The sequence below is a fragment of the Pelodiscus sinensis genome, chromosome 4 (genome assembly GCF_052426305.1).
Source record: "Pelodiscus sinensis isolate ZL-2025 chromosome 4, ASM5242630v1, whole genome shotgun sequence".
NCBI lineage: Eukaryota > Metazoa > Chordata > Testudines > Trionychidae > Pelodiscus > Pelodiscus sinensis.
Window position 1 is genome coordinate 80,754,086 of NC_143055.1, and position 18,130 is coordinate 80,772,215.

The following is an 18,130-nucleotide window of genomic DNA, read 5'->3' on the forward strand; positions in this document are numbered from 1 at the left end:
GATTCATAAACAAGTTGTTACTGCTATTTACTCCTACATTAGAGAGCTATCTCAGGGTACATCTAGACTATACCTCTCTTTCGACAGAGAGATGTAGATTAGGCACGTTGAAATTGCTAATGAAGCAGGGATTTAAATTTCCCGTGTTTCATTAGCATAAACAAGGCCACCACTTTTTTTCGAAACAGAGCTTTTTGGAAAAAAAACGGCAGTTTAGACATGGATCTGTCGAAAATAAACCCTTTTTCGACAGGTCCTGTATTCCTCAAAAAATGAGGTTTACAGGATCTGTTGAAAAAGGGTTTATTTTCAATAGATCCACGTCTAGACTGCGGTTTGTTTTTTTTAAAAAAAGCTCCGTTTTGAAAAAAGCAGCGGACATGTTTATGCAAATGAAGCACGGAATATTTAAATACCTGCTTCATTAGCAATTTTGACGTGCCTAATCTACATCTCTCTGTTGACAGAGAGGTGTAGTCTATACACAGCCCCAGTTTTGTTAAACAAAGAGAGTTTGTGTTCATGAAAATACGTGTATTTTATTTGACATCAGAAAGAGTGGTTAGTGGAATGAGGCACAAGCCCCCAGTGGGGCAGACCATGGAGGCTCTTAGTGCTCCTCAGGGTGGAAGCTCTCCCTCAGGGCCTCCTGGCTGGATACTGACAGCCCTCCCGATGGACCTCCTGGATGGCAGCCTGCAGAAAGCGCAGCCAGGCTCCCAGCAACGTGTCCAAGAAAAGCACCAGAGTGCCCAGGGGCAGCTTTGGCTCCATGTTGCAGAGTGCTGTGGTGCCCTGAGTGAGGGCAACCAGAGCACACAGAGACAAAATGCTTTGCTGTCCCTCAGCGAGGTAGGCAAGCACTCAGGGAAACCTGAGAACTGGCTGTCCAGGGGGGTCCCTTTAAGCACAGGTCTCAGATACCTTGTGTGGCTGCTGCCTGAGGCTAATTCCTGACCTGATGCCCTGCCAGAACCGGTTCCAGATGGTCTTAAATGCGGTTCAGCATCCTATCAGTGTGGACGCGCTATTTTGAAATAGCAAAGTGCTATTTTGAAATGCAGTTTGTGTCTAGTCACATTATTTCGAAATAAGATATTTCAAAATACTGCCGTAGTGTAGACATACCCAAATATATTTCACACCCATCTGGACAAGACTTTTTGTAAGCATGCATTTTCTAGAGGATCCTGTTCTGCTGATTTACCCCTTCATATATGAGGCTATTTTACCACTCTATTAATCAAGCTGGTCTTAAGTTGGTTTACGAATTCCTATGTTTCATATTTGAAGCACGTTCCAACATGTTATCTGGGCAAGACTTGCCAATTTTAAGGATCAACAGTTAAATATAATCAGCTAAAGAGAGTAGAAATGATATATATAAATAACATAGATAAAAGTTATTAGGTAGGAAGAAACAGTTGGGCAACTGTGTGTGTTAATAATAAGTCCAATGGAAAACAGATCCTGCCATACATATTTTACTCCATAAATTAGCAAACGCAGATTGCCTGCATGTTTCTTTCAGTATATATAGAATTTTAACTCTTTATTTTTAGCCCTGAATTGAATTTTCATTCATGTAGAGTATTTGCATTTTATAGCAAAGTTAGGAGAAACCAAAATTCCATTTAAAAAGAACTCCTGATTATTCCACCAATTGAAATCTTTTATTTTTTTCCTTTTATTTTGTGCTGAGATACAAAGCTGTAAATTTAAAATGTTTTTATAAGAGCAACGTAGGTCTGTTCTGGTAATTTTTTATAATAGAATATATTTGTATTCTTTAGAAAGAGGAAGCAGATTGTCTGGTTTTTGCTTTGTCCTCCCCTTCAAATTAAAAAGAGAAGTCTTGTTTACCTCTTACTTCATCAAGAAGGCAAACCACTCAGAGCAGGAAATGCAGCAAGCATTATGTTCAAACATGGCAACAAAATATTATTGTTTTTGTTGTGTAAATAAATGTGGCCCAGTTTATATGGACAATGATGATAAAGTATAAAGCAAGATTCACCAGTTTTTCAACAGCTGCTTTAAAGACACCAAGCAAGACTTCATGCCATAGTTTACGTGTCTGCAAATGATGCCGTTCGTCCTTTTCAAAATGTGAATGAAGAACTTAATTCACTTGCCAGCAAAACCAATAGTGAAAAGCCCTGTTGTGAAATTTAAAGAAATTTTCTAGTGGTTGATACATCTTACTCAATTATAAAGGGCCCAAAACTGATATACTCTTACTCATGCTGTGCAATATAGGCAGTCCCCGGGTTACGTACAAGATAGGGACTGTAGGTTTGTTCTTAAGTTGAATCTGTATGTAAGTCGGAACTGGCATCCAGATTCAGCCGCTGCTGAAACTGATCAGTTACAACAGCGGCTGAATCTGGACACCAGTTCTAACTTACATACAGATTCAACTTAAGAACCCCAGGCGTCCCCAAGTCAGCTGCTGCTGAAACTGATCAGCAGCTGATTCCAGGAAGCCCGGGGCAGAGCAACTCTGCCTCAGGCTTCCTGTAGTCAGCCGCTGGTCAGTTTCAGCAGCGGCTGACTTGGGGACGCCTGGGGCAGAGCAGCTTGGGTGCTGCTGGGTTGGTCCAGTAGTGCAGCCACTCCTCGGCACTTCTGGACCAACCCAGCAGCACCCCAGCTGCTCTGCCCCAGGCGTCCTGATTCAGCCGCTGCTGAAACTGATCAGCAGCAGCTGAATCAGGACTCCTAGGGCAGAGCAGCTGGGGTGCTGCCTGGTTGGTCCAGTAGTGCCAAGGAGCCAACCGGCAGCGCCTCACCCGCTCTACCACAGGCCCCAGGCTTTGCTCCACGTCTCTCTGGTCTGCTGGGGGGAGGCACTAGCTGCGTCCCTCCCCAGCAGACCAGGGAAACACGGAGCAAAGCGGCGGAGGACCCGGGCCGGACCCACGGCGCTTCCAGATCAGCTGGAAGCACCGCGGGTCCGGCCCCGGGTCCTCCACCGCTTTGCTCCCCGTCTCCCTGGTCTGCTGGCTCCCCCAGCAGACCAGGGAGATGGGGAGCAGCTTTTCTCGCCCCAGAGGGTCCCGCCGCTCCAGTCCTCCGGGGCGAGAAAATCCCCGTTTGTAACTGCGGATCCGACATAAGTCGGATCCGCGTAACTCGGGGACTGCCTGTATCGTATTCTGTGAGGAATCACATTATTCTTTGTGGATTAAAACACCTACTCACTGTGAGTCAGGTATCTGAGTCTGACCCAAAGAGAGGGACTAACAACACGCATTTGTGTCCCACAAAATGAATGTAGGTTCCATGAAAGCTGCCATGATCAGTGCCATTAGTGATTTTCAGCTCTTATCTGTAATTCTCTCTCTCACTTGGTGGAGCTATGCTGTACTGTACAATAAGTCTGTGTCTACATTGGCATGATTTTGCACAAAAACATGCTGCCTGTCTACACTGGCAGGGAGTTCTTATGCAAGAACACTGACGTTCTAATGTGTGAAATCAGTGCTTCTTGCCTAAGAACTATGATGCTCCCGTTCAGGAATAAACCCTCTTGTGCAACTGTTCTTGCGCAAAAGGCCAGTGTAGACAGGCAACATGAATTTCTTGCACAAGAAAGCCCGATGGCTAAAATGGCCATCGGAGCTTTCTTGCGCAAGAGAGTGTCTACACTGGCACGGATGCTTTTGTGCAAAAGCACATCTCTTGCGCAAAAGCACATGCCAGTGTAGATGCTCTCTTGTGCAAATACTTTAACTCAAAAACTCTTGCGCAAAATCTTGCCAATGTAGACATAGCCCAAATGTATGATATGGACTTGTGAGATTATCAGAGTCATTTTGTATCCCTTGAGAACTTGGTCATGCTTTAAACCTTGGCAGCAGTTAAAATATAATTTCTAAATGATGCAGTTTATAGAAGGTAACAACAATATGCTGGAAGCAGCATTGTATAACTGGCTACTGAACTGCTGAAGGATGTATTTAAATCTCCCAAATGAAATCATATCATAAAAAAAAAGTGGGCAAACAATCATCAGATCACAAGACTGGAAAGAATCTCAAGAAGTCATCAAGTCTGGTACCTTGCATTCATGGTAGGATCAAGAACCATGTAGACCATGGAAACACTTTCAGAAACACTTTAATTCATCACCCCAGTATGTTTATGTACCAGCGCCACGGGAATGAAGCCTCGCAGCTCCCATTGACTCTGTTTCATCCTTTGCAGCCAAGGGGAGCCGCAGGAAGCACAAGGCCTATGGGTTGGGGTAAGCACACAAAGTCTGCCCCCACTCTGCCAGGGATTGTCACACGTAGAGGCACCTACCAGCTGAGCAGCAACTGGTGGTTGACTCTAAGTGCTGAGCTCTTTGCAGGGCAGGAAGAGACTTTGTGCACTTCCCCCCATCTCCAGGCCATGATTAGCTTGGGGGCAAGGGAAACGTGAAGTCTCTTGCTTCCTTCCTTCTGGCATGCGGCACTTAGAGTCAACCACGAGGGTTGACTCTAGGCACCATGCACGCCCCCATTCCTAGGTCCTGATTGGCCTGTGGATGGGGGAGCAACAGGACCACCACCGGCTGGTCAACCCACTTGGCGGGCCAGATCCAGCCTGCAGAAGCCCTTCTGCCCACCCCTGCCTTAGAGATTAACAAAAATATATATAGTATCATGAGCTTCTTCGAGTGCTTGCTCATGTCCATTCTGTTTAGGTGTATGTGCGCCACGTGCACGGATTCTGGAGCTTTTTCCCCTAGCAGTACCCATGGGGCCAGGCAGGGAGCCCCCTGGAGTGGCGCCAGTATATCAGCATATATATATACCCCTGCTGGCCCTCCACCCCCTCAGTTCCTTCTTACCACCTGTGATGGTAGCTGGAGCATGTGTTCAGGCTCTCAGCCTTTTCCTTAGCAGACTGTGATCTTATCTCAACTTGTATTATAGTTAAAATCTGTTGATAATTAGTGGTTAGTTTGTGTAAATAGGGTGATTAGTCACAGGAGAAGAGCTTAGCGGACTCTCCCCATCAGAGGAGGGGATGCCAGGGCTCCAGGGCTTTACGCTGTGTGGGTTTTGCTCCAAACCTATGCTCTGTGGTGATCTGCACTCTTCCTGTTTGAAGTGCCTAGGGGAGGCTCATGGAGCAGAGAATTGCTCTATCTGCAAAGGATTCAAGCCAAGAACTAAGAGAGAAAGGGACTCTTGGCTAAACTTTTGCTAATGGCATCAGCGCTTCAGCCTCATAGTGAGGAGCGTCCCCACTCGGTACACAGTGCACCGTCCACTACATCTGCGGCACTGATCAGACATCACACGGCCACGTCGAAGGCGCCCCGGCACAGGTCGCAGTCACCAGCACAGGGGGCTCCAAAGACTCGAGAGGGTGGTTGACAGAGAGACATGGCCACAAAGTGTGCCCTAAGGAAGGGCACTTGGCCTCGAAGGAGCCTAGAAGGAGGCGGAGCCCAGGTCAGGCAGATGGGATGGGGGATATCATAGAATCATAGAATAATAGGACTGGAAGGGACCTCGAGAGGTCATCGAGTCCAGCCCCCCGCCCTCAAGGCAGGACCAAGCTCCGTCTACACCATCCCTGACAGATGTCTATCTAACCTGTTCTTAAATATCTCCAGAGAGGGAGATTCCACCACCTCCCTTGGCAATTTATTCCAATATTTGACCACCCTGACAGTTAGGAATTTTTTCCTAATGTCCAATCTAAACCTCCCCTGCTGCACTTTAAGCCCATTACTCCTTGTCCTGTCCTCAGTAACCAAGAGGAACAAATTTTCTCCTTCTTCCTTGTGACACCCTTTTAGATATTTGAAAACTGCTATCATGTCCCCCCTTAATCTTCTTTTTTCCAAACTAAACAAGCCCAGTTCATGAAGCCTGGCTTCATAGGTCATGTTCTCTAAACCTTTAATCATTCTTGTCGCTCTTCTCTGTACTCTTTCCAATTTCCAATATCCGGCATCCCTCCACCCTGGAGACGTTCAATGTGGCACGCGAGCTCATCAAACTGACCTTGGCCGAGGGGGACGGCGCGGTGCCGCAAGTGCAGGCCACGCCGTCACACAGGACGGGTAGTTTCCCCCAGCACTGTCTTCGGTTCCATGGGCCCCACAGACCCGGGGTGGCCCATGAGCCTAGGCAAACTAGGCAGTTGCCTAGGGCGCTGCCGGCCTGGGCACCCAATGATGACGTCACAGCCATTGACGGCCGTGCAGGCAGGGGCGCCGATCGCGACTTCCACCTGGGGCGCCAGCTGCCACGGCCGGCCTCAAACCGCTCCTGCCGCAGACCACTGCACAGCCTCCAGCCCAGACTCTGACTCAGGCACCAGCACCAACCCTCTTTCCAGCCTTGGCACCGGTATCGGGGCAGGCAGGGACTCTTCTGATACTGGTTCAGTCAGCACCGGAGCAGATGATGCAGCCCCAGGCAATACTGGTGTGAATAGCACCATCTCAGGTGGCACTGATGCAGACGGCACTGTCCCAGGCCGCACCGCTACTACGGCCCCTCCTGGTGCCGACCCCCATGCCAAGTCAGTTACTTCCAATGATGTCACCTTACACAAAAGCGTTGATGCCTTTACCGGCACCTATCCCTGCACCGAGCCACTTGCCGCGGCACCAGCAGCACAACACCCCTCGGTACTCCAGCCAACCACGGTACCACAGGGGTATTTCCCAGTCTACCAAATGCCAATGGGTATTACGCAGGCCCCACAGTTGCCTCCCCCCGCACCGGGACCTATATACAGAGGTAAACCATCTGCTATGGCTGTGCACCAGAGGGAACAAGTTTCAACTGCTCCCCCATGGTCAGCATCAGACTATTCTTCTGAGTCTGAGGTGGAGTCTGTACGATCTGCCAGATCCTCTTATAGATCCAGATCTAGACACTGATCCCATTAGAGTCATAGATCATGGCACAGGACCTCTGCGGATCAGTAAGCCTGGCAAGCACAGTGGCAGCCATTTTGGACACCGTGGGCTTACCACCAGGCTCAAGGACACCCCCCCCCCGGGTCAGTTGCGGGGTCATCCCCTAAGAGCAGTGCCCCATCTGCCACTCCCTTGTAGGCACCACCACCAGAGGAGAGCCAACTCACTACAGCCTCGACTAGGCCTCCGGTGATTCGTCAGGGACAAGAGGCCTCAATTCCATCAGTGAGATCAGAGCAGGTGGGCCCTTCAACCTTCAAGGACCCGGCAGTGCCTGATGGTGGGGAAGAGCAAGCACCACTCAGAGAGTCGTCTTCTTCCTTGCCAGATGAGGCATTGGTGGACCCAGCGCCTCAACTTCCGTCCATGGACGCCAGGGCGCAGACCAGCTCCACCTATAACTGCTCACTTGACAAGAGCACAAGCGGCAGCCAGGTGGTCATCAGTACACACATTTGCAGAGCACTACGTGATCACTCAGCTAGCTAGGGAAGATGCAGAAGTGGGCGCCGCAGTGCTGAGGTCGGCAGAAGTATTGTCAAGAGTTACCTTCCGACCCCACCTCCTAGGGAACAGCTAGGGATTCACCTAAGTAGAATGGACATGAGCAAACACAGGATGGGGTATTACCTACAAAAGAGAGAGACTGTTTTGCTGTTGAACACAGAGGTAAAAAACTAAATAAATAAGTTAAATTTTATTAATTATAGTTTGTAAAGTGCTTTGAAGGAGACCAATTAAAAGTTATAGTTATATTTTAAATGAAGTAACCTTATGACTTATTTTTAATATTAAATATTTTGTGCTGATAATATTTAGTAAAGGATAAAATGACCCGGCCCTTGGACACTGTGTATGGCATAAATAACTAGATAGATAAGTCATCACTACAATAACTTAATGCGATAAACAAATTATTTTAATAGTTTAAAATGCTATTCCCTAGGATATAGCCTCAGGAGATACTTCTTTCCTTCCAGTAAGGAGAAGTAATGTGGTCCAGCAGATTAAGAATGAGATAGGGATCTTGGGTTCTAATCCTTGTTTTCTCACTGACTCACTGTGTGTCCCTGGGCAAGTCCTTTCATTTGCCTCCCTTTATTTCCTTATTTGCAGAATGGATAGAATTGCTCCTCTCATAGTACTGTGACAAGGCCGTATGGGTTTATAAAGCAATTACCATGTTAAGTACTATTGCCCCCAGTCCATTGGGGGTCCTGAATGCCTCTAGCATGGGACTGAGAATCTTTACCTCTCATTTACTTCAATGGAAATTGAGGAGGATTAGCACTTGGCAGGAGGGAGTTTAGCTCTTCATAGAATCAGATCCACTAAGTTATTAAAACAGCCATATGGATTTACCGTATTGCATTCAGTACTAGCAGATTTACCAGGCATTGCTCAGATCCTTCACTCCAATTTTTGTTTTTCTTCATTTAAATCATTATTCTGAGGTGGGACTGGTTTGAGGCATTCAGTATGTAGGCTGCCCTGGGCAGAGAAGACAACCTCAAGTCCTCTCCCACCACAGCAGTTTGGGGCCAGGTAAGAAGCACCTCTCTATGACAGCTGCAGCTCTAGCTGGCATAGCTGGGGAGAGGTTCATGTCCTGTTGAGGGTGCAGGTCTAGATTCATCTGCTCTATGTGCTCCCCAGCCAGAGTGAGAAATGCAGTACACTGTGCACTTTCTCCTCACTCCCTGACAAAGGGCAAGGGCACCATTTCAGGAGAGCAGAGAGGGCAGCAGCCATGCGCACTGGGACACAGCTTCCCATTCCCCAGACTATCAAGGAGTGAGGGCAACATACTTGGATTGTGTGAATTACTCCTCTGCCCCCTCCTTTCACCGGCCAGGAGTGAGAGGCATGCATATAATCTAAATAATTTCCCCTTACTCCCTGATAGTCCAGAGAACTGGAAGAAAAGCAAGCTGCATCCTGGTACACACCACTGCTGCCCCACCCACACGCACACACTCCTGAAATAGTACTCTTGACAAAGGGGAATAGCCAGCAATGTTCCCATATGAATTGGGGGAGGAGACTTCAGCCCCTGCACCTTCTTTAAACAGCACCTGGGTGATGAGAGGCTCAGGACTAGGACAGTCATGGAGGGTGGGGTGCACCTTTAGTCAACCTCTTTCACTTGCCTGGTGATTCCTTCTCTGTTCTATATGGTTTTGTGAGAAGCAATCCCATTCCAAGCTCATCTCATTTTCCTAGTACAGCCAAACCCTTACTTTGCTTTAAGTTAATATAAGAGGAAGCTGTCTGCCAAATTTGGTGGGCCTAGCTCTTACTATTTTGGAGTAGTTCACAAACAGATGGACGGACAAACTCACTCTCTCAAATATAAAGTAGATAATGAACGCCAAAGAACACAGGGCACTGTCAAAAACAGCAGACAACACTGAGCAGTTACAACTTCAGATCATTTTAAGCTGATCCATGGAAATGCACAAAGGACTCATTCCTGCATTCTTTACTCAAGCAAAAGCTCCCATTCACATCAACAGGAGGTTTTACCTTGCAATGAAGTATATAGTACAGGGTCCACATCTTGTCAAGTATCAGGGTATGTCTACACTACAAAGTTAGTTCGAACTAACTTCAATAGGTGCTACACTAGCGCTCCGCTAGTTCGAATTTGAATCGAACTAGCGGAGCGCTTAGTTCGAACTAGGTAAACCTCATTTTACGAGGACTAACGCCTAGTTCGAACTAGCTAGTTCGAACTAAGGGCTGTGTAGCCCTTTAGTTCGAACTAGTGGGAGGCTAGCCCTCCCCAGGTTTCCCTGGTGGCCACTCTGGCCAACACCAGGGAAACTCTATGCCCCCCTCCCGGCCCCGGACCCCTTAAAGGGGCACGGGCTGGCTACGGTGCCCGTGCCAGGTGCAAGCCTGCCAGCACCCAGCTAGCAGACCCTGCACCTGGCACGGCACAGAGCCACCCACCTGATGCCCCCCAGCCCATCCCCTCTTGACGGGACCAGGCTGGCGGCTCCCGGGAGCTTGCCCTGGACCGCAAGAGGCGGGCACCTTCCTGGGCTAGTGCGGACATCGTGGTCCTCGTCCACGATCTCCGCACTAGGCACAGGAAAGTGGCCGTCTAGGGCAGGAGAGCTGCCAGCCTGGCCACCCAGGAGCAGGTGTGCATGAAAATCAAGGGGGTCCACTGAGACCCCCGACCCTGAGCCCTGAGCTTAGAATGGCCGTACTGGGTCAGACCAAAGGTCCATCTAGCCCAGTAGCCTGTCTGCCGACAGCGGCCAACCCTAGGGACCCTGGAGGGGATGGACCGAAGACAGTGACCAAGCCATTTGTCTCATGCCATCCCTCTCCAGCCTTCCACAAACTTTGGGCAGGGACACCACTCCTACCCTCTGGCTAATAGGACTCCATGGACACAACTTCCATCACTTTATCTCACTTCCCTTTAAACTCTGTTCTAGTTCTAGCCTTCACAGCCTCCTGCAGCAAGGAGTTCCACAGGTTAACTATTTGCTTTGTGAAGAAGAACAACTTTCTCTTACTAGTTTCAAGCCTGCTACCCATTCCTTTCCTTTGGTGTCCTCTAGTCTTTCTTTATGGGAACTCAGGAAGAACTTTTCTGAATGCACCCTCTCCACCCAACCCCTGCTTTTGGAAACCTCTATCCTGTCCCCCCTCCATCTCCTCTTTTCTAAGCTGAACAGTCCCAGTCTCTGTAGCCTTTCTTCATATGGGACCTGTTCCAAACCCCTGATCATGTTAGTTGCCCTCCCCTCTCCCAGCCTTTCTCTTCCCCTCTCCCACCTCCTTTTCCCAGTCTCCCCCAGTTTTTTTCAATAAAGACAGAGTCAATGTTGGAAGAAACGTTATCTTTATTTTGTACATCAATAAGAAGGGGGGCTAGGGAAGGGTAAGTGGAAGGAGGTGAGGGAGGAATGGGGTACGAGCCCCCGATGGGGAGGACTGGGCTGGCTCTGCGGGCTTCTGGGGGTGGAAGCTCTCCTGCAGCCCCCCAATTACTCCCTCTCCCCAGATGGCAGCCTGCGGCAAGTGCAGCCAGGCTGATGGCCGAGTGGTGTGATGTGCCCAGTGTGGGCACTCAGGGCACTCCAAGCCAGAACTTCTTTGCAAGTGGGGCACCCCTTAGAACTGTGTGTCCGGGGTGGGGGTCGGGACCCTTTAAGCGCAGCCCTCGGCTAGCCTGAGACAGCATCTCCATGCTCTAAGTCCTCCTTTTATGCCCTGCACTGCTTCTGGCCATCCTTAAGCCCTGTTCAGAGTCCACTCAATGTGGACTTGCTAGTTCGAACTAGCAAAACGCTAGTTCGAACTAGTTTTTAGTTCTAGATGCGTTAGTTCGAACTAGCTTAGTTCGAATTAACTAATTCGAACTAAGTTAGTTCGAACTAGCGCTGTAGTGTAGACGTACCCTCAGAGGGGTAGCCGTGTTAGTCTGAATCTGCAAAAGCGGCGAGGAGTCCTGTGCCACCTTATAGACTAACTGAAGTGTAGGAGCATAAGCTTTTGTGGGCAAAGACCCACTTCATCAGATGCATGTCCACATCTTGTAGCTGTTTGAGTGATAAATATCACAAAACAGTTAATAACATCTATCTGGGGCATCCTTGAATAATCCTGCTCACTCAAGGCAGGCAGAATGTTTTGCCACATCACTATGATATAACCAATGTCATGAACTGTAGCCACCAAAAGAAAAAACCCTATTACATTTGAAACTAGGGTGACCAGTGCTGTAAGTGTTGCTTGTGCCTGGCTGCAGGAGGAACTCCACTCATTGCCTCTGTGGAGGTACTACAGCTGTGTCCACTAAATCCTCTGTGTTTTTGACACCTCCAGTGCAGGGTCCACTGAGAGGGTGAATGAAAGTTAGCAGTTTCTATTGGCTTTGCCTCCTCCAGACCTATTTCCACCCCCTTTTCCGTCCCCTCCCTGCCCCAAGCCAGTTGTGAGGCTCTGGGGAGAATACAATGGAGAAACAGAGAAAATGGTTAATTTTACGGAGAGCAGTAGAGGAGAGATTTGATGAATCAGAGATAACAGGGTGAGCCACGCTGATTGAGTTGATGAAAGGATGAGTCTAGGATTCAGTCGGGAGAAAAGAGAACGGCAGGGTGGTATGGTGTGTGAGAGAATGTATATTGTGCAAAAACAAGCGGGTGGGTGTGGTTGTCTGGGTATGTTACACATGTTGCTGTTTATCAGAGCAAACTAGCAGAATTTTGTCAGGATCATAAGTTTTCTTAACAAATTGGCAAGGGTGATCTTATTATGTATAAAGTAAGGATGTTAAGGACTAGTCGGCTAGCCAATAAGCAAATGCTTATTGGATAGTCAAGTCAACTAGTCGCTTCCCCCCCTTGTGGGGGAGACGGGATACTTCAAAGCGACAGTGCCACACGGAGCCTGGGGTACGGCTCGTTTCACGGAGTCCGGGGGACGGCCTCGGCATTTCAAAGCAGCAGCAGCACACAGAGGCCGGGATCAGTTGGGGAGTCACCAGCTGACCCCAAGTTCTGCAGAAATGCTGAGTGAAGCTTGGGATCAGTTGGCGAGTCCCCAGCTGACCCTGGCTCTGTGCAGCTTTTCAAAGCAGCAGCGCCGCATGGAGCCCCGGGTCAGCGGGGGACTCTGAGTCCCTGCTGGCCCAGGCTCCATGCAGACACTTCTGCTTTGAAATGCACAAGATCTCCCGCTGGGCTCTTGTACATTTCAAAGCAGAAGTGCCCGTGTGGAGCCCGGAGTCAGCAGGACTTCCCGCTGCCCCCAGGCTGCATGCGGAGTTCCAACTGGGGCTCCTGTACATTTCAAAGGAGGAATGCGGAAGTGCCTATTGACTAGTTGAGTAGATTAATTGATATTTAACATCCTTAGTATAAAGTACCCATCACTGTAGTCAGGTAGTGTGCAGACATTCAAGTGTTGTTTAAACAAAATCTAACAGGATGGGTACAGAAGAAATTGAGGACATTTTAAGACCATATGTGTTGACTTGCTCTCTATTTTGATTTCCAGTTAAAAAATGAAAATGATTAGATGTTTACATATGTTTTGGCAGGCCTTAACACAGAATCTTCGGGAGATTATCTATCAACTACAGAAACAACAACGAGACTAGTGACATCTACAGAATATTTAGCAGAAGCAGGTGACAATGATGTGAAACCTGTCAGCACACCAACAGAGGCTGAGATTAATTCTGAAACAGAAAATAATACAAGTATTGAGTTAAATTATATGACTAATGACACCACCACTGAACTGGCAGGTGCACAGCCTGCCTTAATGTTTGGCATTCCTGTGGTGATACTAGTCCTGCTAATTCTGCTGATCATCTTCTTTGTGATATGTCATAAAAGGAAAAAGTCTAAGCAAGGTAAAATTTAGTGCTTCTTCTCAAATTTTAGAAGAAACTTTTTAGAAAATACTGAACATGAACAGGAAAGGATTTCAGGAAATGGATTTCAATTATTGTGATGCATTTTTGTATGGATACTTGAATTTTCATATGCAGAAAAGACATGTATTCTGAACCTGTGGAGTCTTGTTTTCCTTACTGAATTCAAGCACAGCATGTATAGTGTATCCAATAGTTAAGAGCCAACAGAACTATTTGATCATAAATGTTTTTTCTTGTTTTGTTCTTAGGTTGAACATTGAGGGTACTTCTCTAATAAACAATTTACTTCTTTCGTTACTGACATTACTAACTACCTGAAATTACAAGTAAAATTTTGATGAGAGAATTTATCTAGCACTTCAAAGGAAGCTGTCCTAGAGATCTTGTAGTGTGATTGCTATTATGAAACCACTTGTTCAGTTCAAATTGCCTTGAGAATCATGTGATCAGGGTAACTGCATTCTGCAATAAAGACATATCATTTCAGGAAGCTACCTACAGCCAACCTCAATAACTTTGCTGTGTGGAAAAATAGGAACAGAGAAAGGGCCTTAAAGATTTACAGTGATGTAGGAACTTTTGAAGGAGGTGTACTGATATTCTGGAATATTTTGTGCCGTTAAAAGTATAAATGGCGAATACAATTATTAAATCATAAATAGACATTTAGGGGCAAACTTGCAGTGTGACTCTGAAAATGCCCATGGTTTACTGTTGGGTACATCACTGATCTACACCAAATGGATATGGAAGTTTCTGCCTGATTGCTCATATGTGTGTGTAGGGGATTTTCATATAAATATGTGGGTATAGTTTCAGAAATTAGATCCTATTAGAGAGAACTCAAGAACAGAAAGATGGTGTGGTATAGTGGGCCACTATACAGAGAACTAACTTCTTCTGCACAGGTCTCAAAAATTTTTATGAGTTCTAGAATATAATAAAAAGAACGAAGGGCTGGATGTAATGTCTACATTGTACAAGTATTTCCTGGTTCAAATCAGCTCATTGTAAATTCAGCCCAGCCAGAAGACACCATAGCCTCCAACCTACTCCAGCGCACTGCACTCATCTTGATTCTCTGCCAACGAGTCATGTCAGGAGCAGAGAGTAGGCTAAGACACCCAAGATACTGCTTCCTAGTAAAAGGAAAAAGTGAGCAGGAACCCAGATCTATGCTTTAACAATCTTTTAATCTATTTATATGCACATTTCCCTTTTGTTCGTCTCATGGTTTCCAGAATTCGTTAATATTTCATCCTACCCTCAATCCTCTTTCATTTTCCTTCTGTCGTGTGGCATCTCATCCAGCTTCCCTGACAGTTGTTCCTTTGGTCTGTAATTTAGCACACTGAGATTTCAACTACCATTCAAGCTTCTTCACCTTTTCCTCCAATGTGGAAACCAGCTCCTAAGATCTTCATTCATAAATAGCTGCACTGCACATTGACTATCTCAAAACTTGCAATAAACCATTATCTATAACAGTTGATACTTTTTCAGGATGTCACTTTCCTTCTTGGAATCTGTTAGGTTCAAGAAACTCTGCTTTTGTATTCTGGATTTTAACTCCCACTGCACTGATTCGTATCCTAGGTTTACTTCAGCTACTGATGCTCAAGCCAAACAGCTCACTCTGGTGCTGGATGTCTAAAGCAGTCATTATGTATGTTAATAACCAGCAAGAGTTGCTGGTGGTCAGCTACTCTTAGTGTCTGAGAGAAAATTACTGATTAAAAGCAGTCAGCACCTATGTAAATCATAGGCCTACACAGTTAATGGAAGAAAATGTAAAACTTAATCTAAATTACAACCAGCTATATACTGAAAATTGTTATGTGTTTAACAGAAACCAACTGCAGAATTTTCTCAGCTATTTTGAATATTATATTGAGAGAAAATATATAATTAAAGACAAGTTTTAAACCACTTCAACTCTAACTTATTTTATTTCAGATGAACTGGAAAGCGAAAATGTCAAAAGGTAACATTTATAGACATTGTTTATTGTTTTTGCTTTTTTGCTAAAGTAGACCATGTTCATTTTTAGGGCCTTATTTTTCTGATTTTAAATTTATTGTATGTTCTGCATGTCTTGAGGAGTTTATATTTTGCATTATCAGCACTCTTACCCTTTCTCATTAATTAACCCTAGAAGAGGCTTAAGAACCCCAGGTCCTACCAAATAATCACCATTGCTGTATTTTGTGGTTGATATATTGTAGGATACATGTGCAGACTCTCTTGTTGACAACTATAGTACATTTGGCTGTTATTGTGGGACTTCTGATCCTTTAGCACATAGACTGCAGGAAGCAGAAGGAGGTGGTACCAATCAATAAATACAGACTTCTGCTAGAATTATTTCAGCCACACAGGCAGAGTATGGGTTTCACTGGTGCTCTGTGGCCTTTAATTCAGTCTTCTGCCTACAGCCCCACCAGTTGTTTTGGGCAGAAGTAACAAATGATTGCTTATTGTAAATATGGATGCCGCAGGAGACAATTATACTTTGGGTAACAAAGACAGGGTTCCTGGCTCTGTCCATATATTCAGTCTGCTTAGAATAAGCTTTGTCATGTTGAATTATTTTTCAGATTTGTTTGCTTATTATTACATGGCATGTAAAAATTCTCTGGCGCTTGTGTGAACTGAATAACTCATGTCCAATAAAAACAAGCTGGCTGCAGGGTAGTTTTCATCAATTTGATAGTTATTACCTTATTTATTTTACTGAGATCCCTCCTAATGCTAACGTGCTAAGTGTTCAAGGTTATTAACATAGATTTATGGAGAGTGGGGAAGATTCCCTTTAATTCAAGCTAAAAATACAAAATAAAGTTAGCAGTAATCTTTCAGCCATGAGGCAGTATCTAAAAATGGTCTGTAAAAGAAAGAGTAAAATTAGTAACATTAAATGAGTATGGTTATGACCTTTCTTTTTAGGCATCACTGAAATCAGCCTTCTTGTTGAAATAACATTTCTAACTTGGGGTTTTATCTTGCTTCCATTGACAACATGAGATTTTCACCATGAATTTTAAGGGGCAGGATCAGACCTTTTATTTTCTAATTTTCTATCTATAGTGTTTGTTCTATTTGGGCCCAGGATCATTTGCTTCTAACTTCTAGGGCTGATGCATCTTCAAAAAAACAAACTCACTAGACCAGCACTGGTGTGCCACAATTAAGGCCCAGAATTGCACAAGGTTGATACAAAGTTCCTATGTTATGTATCTGTTTGAGTGAAACACATTGTCTAACCCATCTTTTGTTTCCTGCATTAAGTCCTATTTTTGAAGAAGATACACCCTCTGTTATGGAAGTAGAAATGGAAGAGCTCGATAAATGGATGAACAACATGAACAAAAATGGTACATGGTAACTCCCCGCATCATTTCTTTCTCTCTCTGTCTCTGTGGTACTTTCCATAAATAGAAAAATCATCACGAAGCTATTTTATGGTTGTGTTGCTAATTTTCTTAAAACATTTTTAGTCCTGGTCTTAAGCCTATAATACTAGAATAGTTGCACAAGCAAATGCCAAAGGTTTTAGTTTTCAGCAGAAGCTTTTATTAAATTAATGCCATGTATTTACATTTTTAAATTAAAATTGTTTTTAGGGGTGCATACTTGTCTCTCTAAAATATCAGGCTCTTTCAGAGTGTCTGCACTAGTGTGCTGCATTCCATATTGTGCCATCCAAGAGAAATCACTGGTTTTGTATAGCCCATAGCACTATTTGCTCATTACACAGCTTACAGAATCATCTTCCTGGCTCATCACTATGACTATATCACTCTACCCTTTGCATCCTTCCACTGGCTCCTTATTATCTACTGAATCAAACACAAGCACCTTCATTTGGGCCCTTATTTGTACTCACCTAATCTGTCAAAAATACTGCTTCTCTGTCTGTCTGACATCACCTTTACTCTGACATGAAAGGCAGCCTCAATGTCTCAGTGATCCACTTTTCCCTAAAGCACCACTATGCTCTCTCCCTGGTTGTCCCTAATTCATAAAAAGAGCTCCCATTCAAAATTCTCAATTCTTTAGCCACCTTCATGTCAAGTCTCAGAACTCACCTCTTCCTTAATATATAGCATTAATGGCAATCTGATTTCAGCTACACAGGTGGCACTTTGGGATTACTGCTTCAGATTGCCTAAGAACTGCACATATTCTAATATTTTTCTTGCCCATCCCTCGCCTCATACCCCAAAAGACTTATTTGTTTCATCAACCTGTTATATATTATCTTCCAGATGGTAAGCTCTTTTGGGAGACACCTATCGTTTTTTATAGGTTTGTACAGTGTTCAGTAGGATGGTCCCGACCTGATTAGTCTATAGGCACTACTACAATATAAACATTAAATAATAGCAATACTATGTCGATGGCTTTCAATACAGTAGATGGAGAAATGTTTATTGCAAATAAATAAATGTTTAAAGTCAGCAAACATTTCATATATTTCTTTAGAAACAACACCACATACAAAAATACCCCAAAATGCTGGCTGTACCAATCTTGTGAAACAATAGATATAATTGTAAGCAGTTGTACAGTAAATATCTAACAAATAGCTCTTTTAGTCTGAGTTTGTTAAAAATGCATGCAGGCAAGGAAAAGCACTTTCTATGTATACACACACACACACACAAACACACAACTGGAATAAAAAAAATAAAAGATTATGAAGACTTCCATTACAGCCACAAGGGCAGAATACTTTAAAATAGATAATAAATTATATGAAATAAAACAAATGTACAAATATTACA

At 45.1% G+C, this 18,130-nt stretch overlaps 1 protein-coding gene across 3 annotated transcripts in view; it reads left to right on the plus strand.

The window, feature by feature from the left end:
- Window positions 1-18,130, plus strand: part of TMEM154 (transmembrane protein 154) — a 47,819-nt gene that overhangs the window by 24,995 nt on the left and 4,694 nt on the right. For all 3 annotated transcript variants that reach the window (XM_089777969.1, XM_089777968.1, XM_075930067.2), the window contains 3 exons: window positions 13,002-13,319; window positions 15,300-15,327; window positions 16,632-16,717. In XM_089777969.1, coding sequence (XP_089634095.1) covers window positions 13,002-13,319; window positions 15,300-15,327; window positions 16,632-16,717 — 432 coding nt within the window. The remainder of the gene's footprint in view (window positions 1-13,001; window positions 13,320-15,299; window positions 15,328-16,631; window positions 16,718-18,130) is intronic.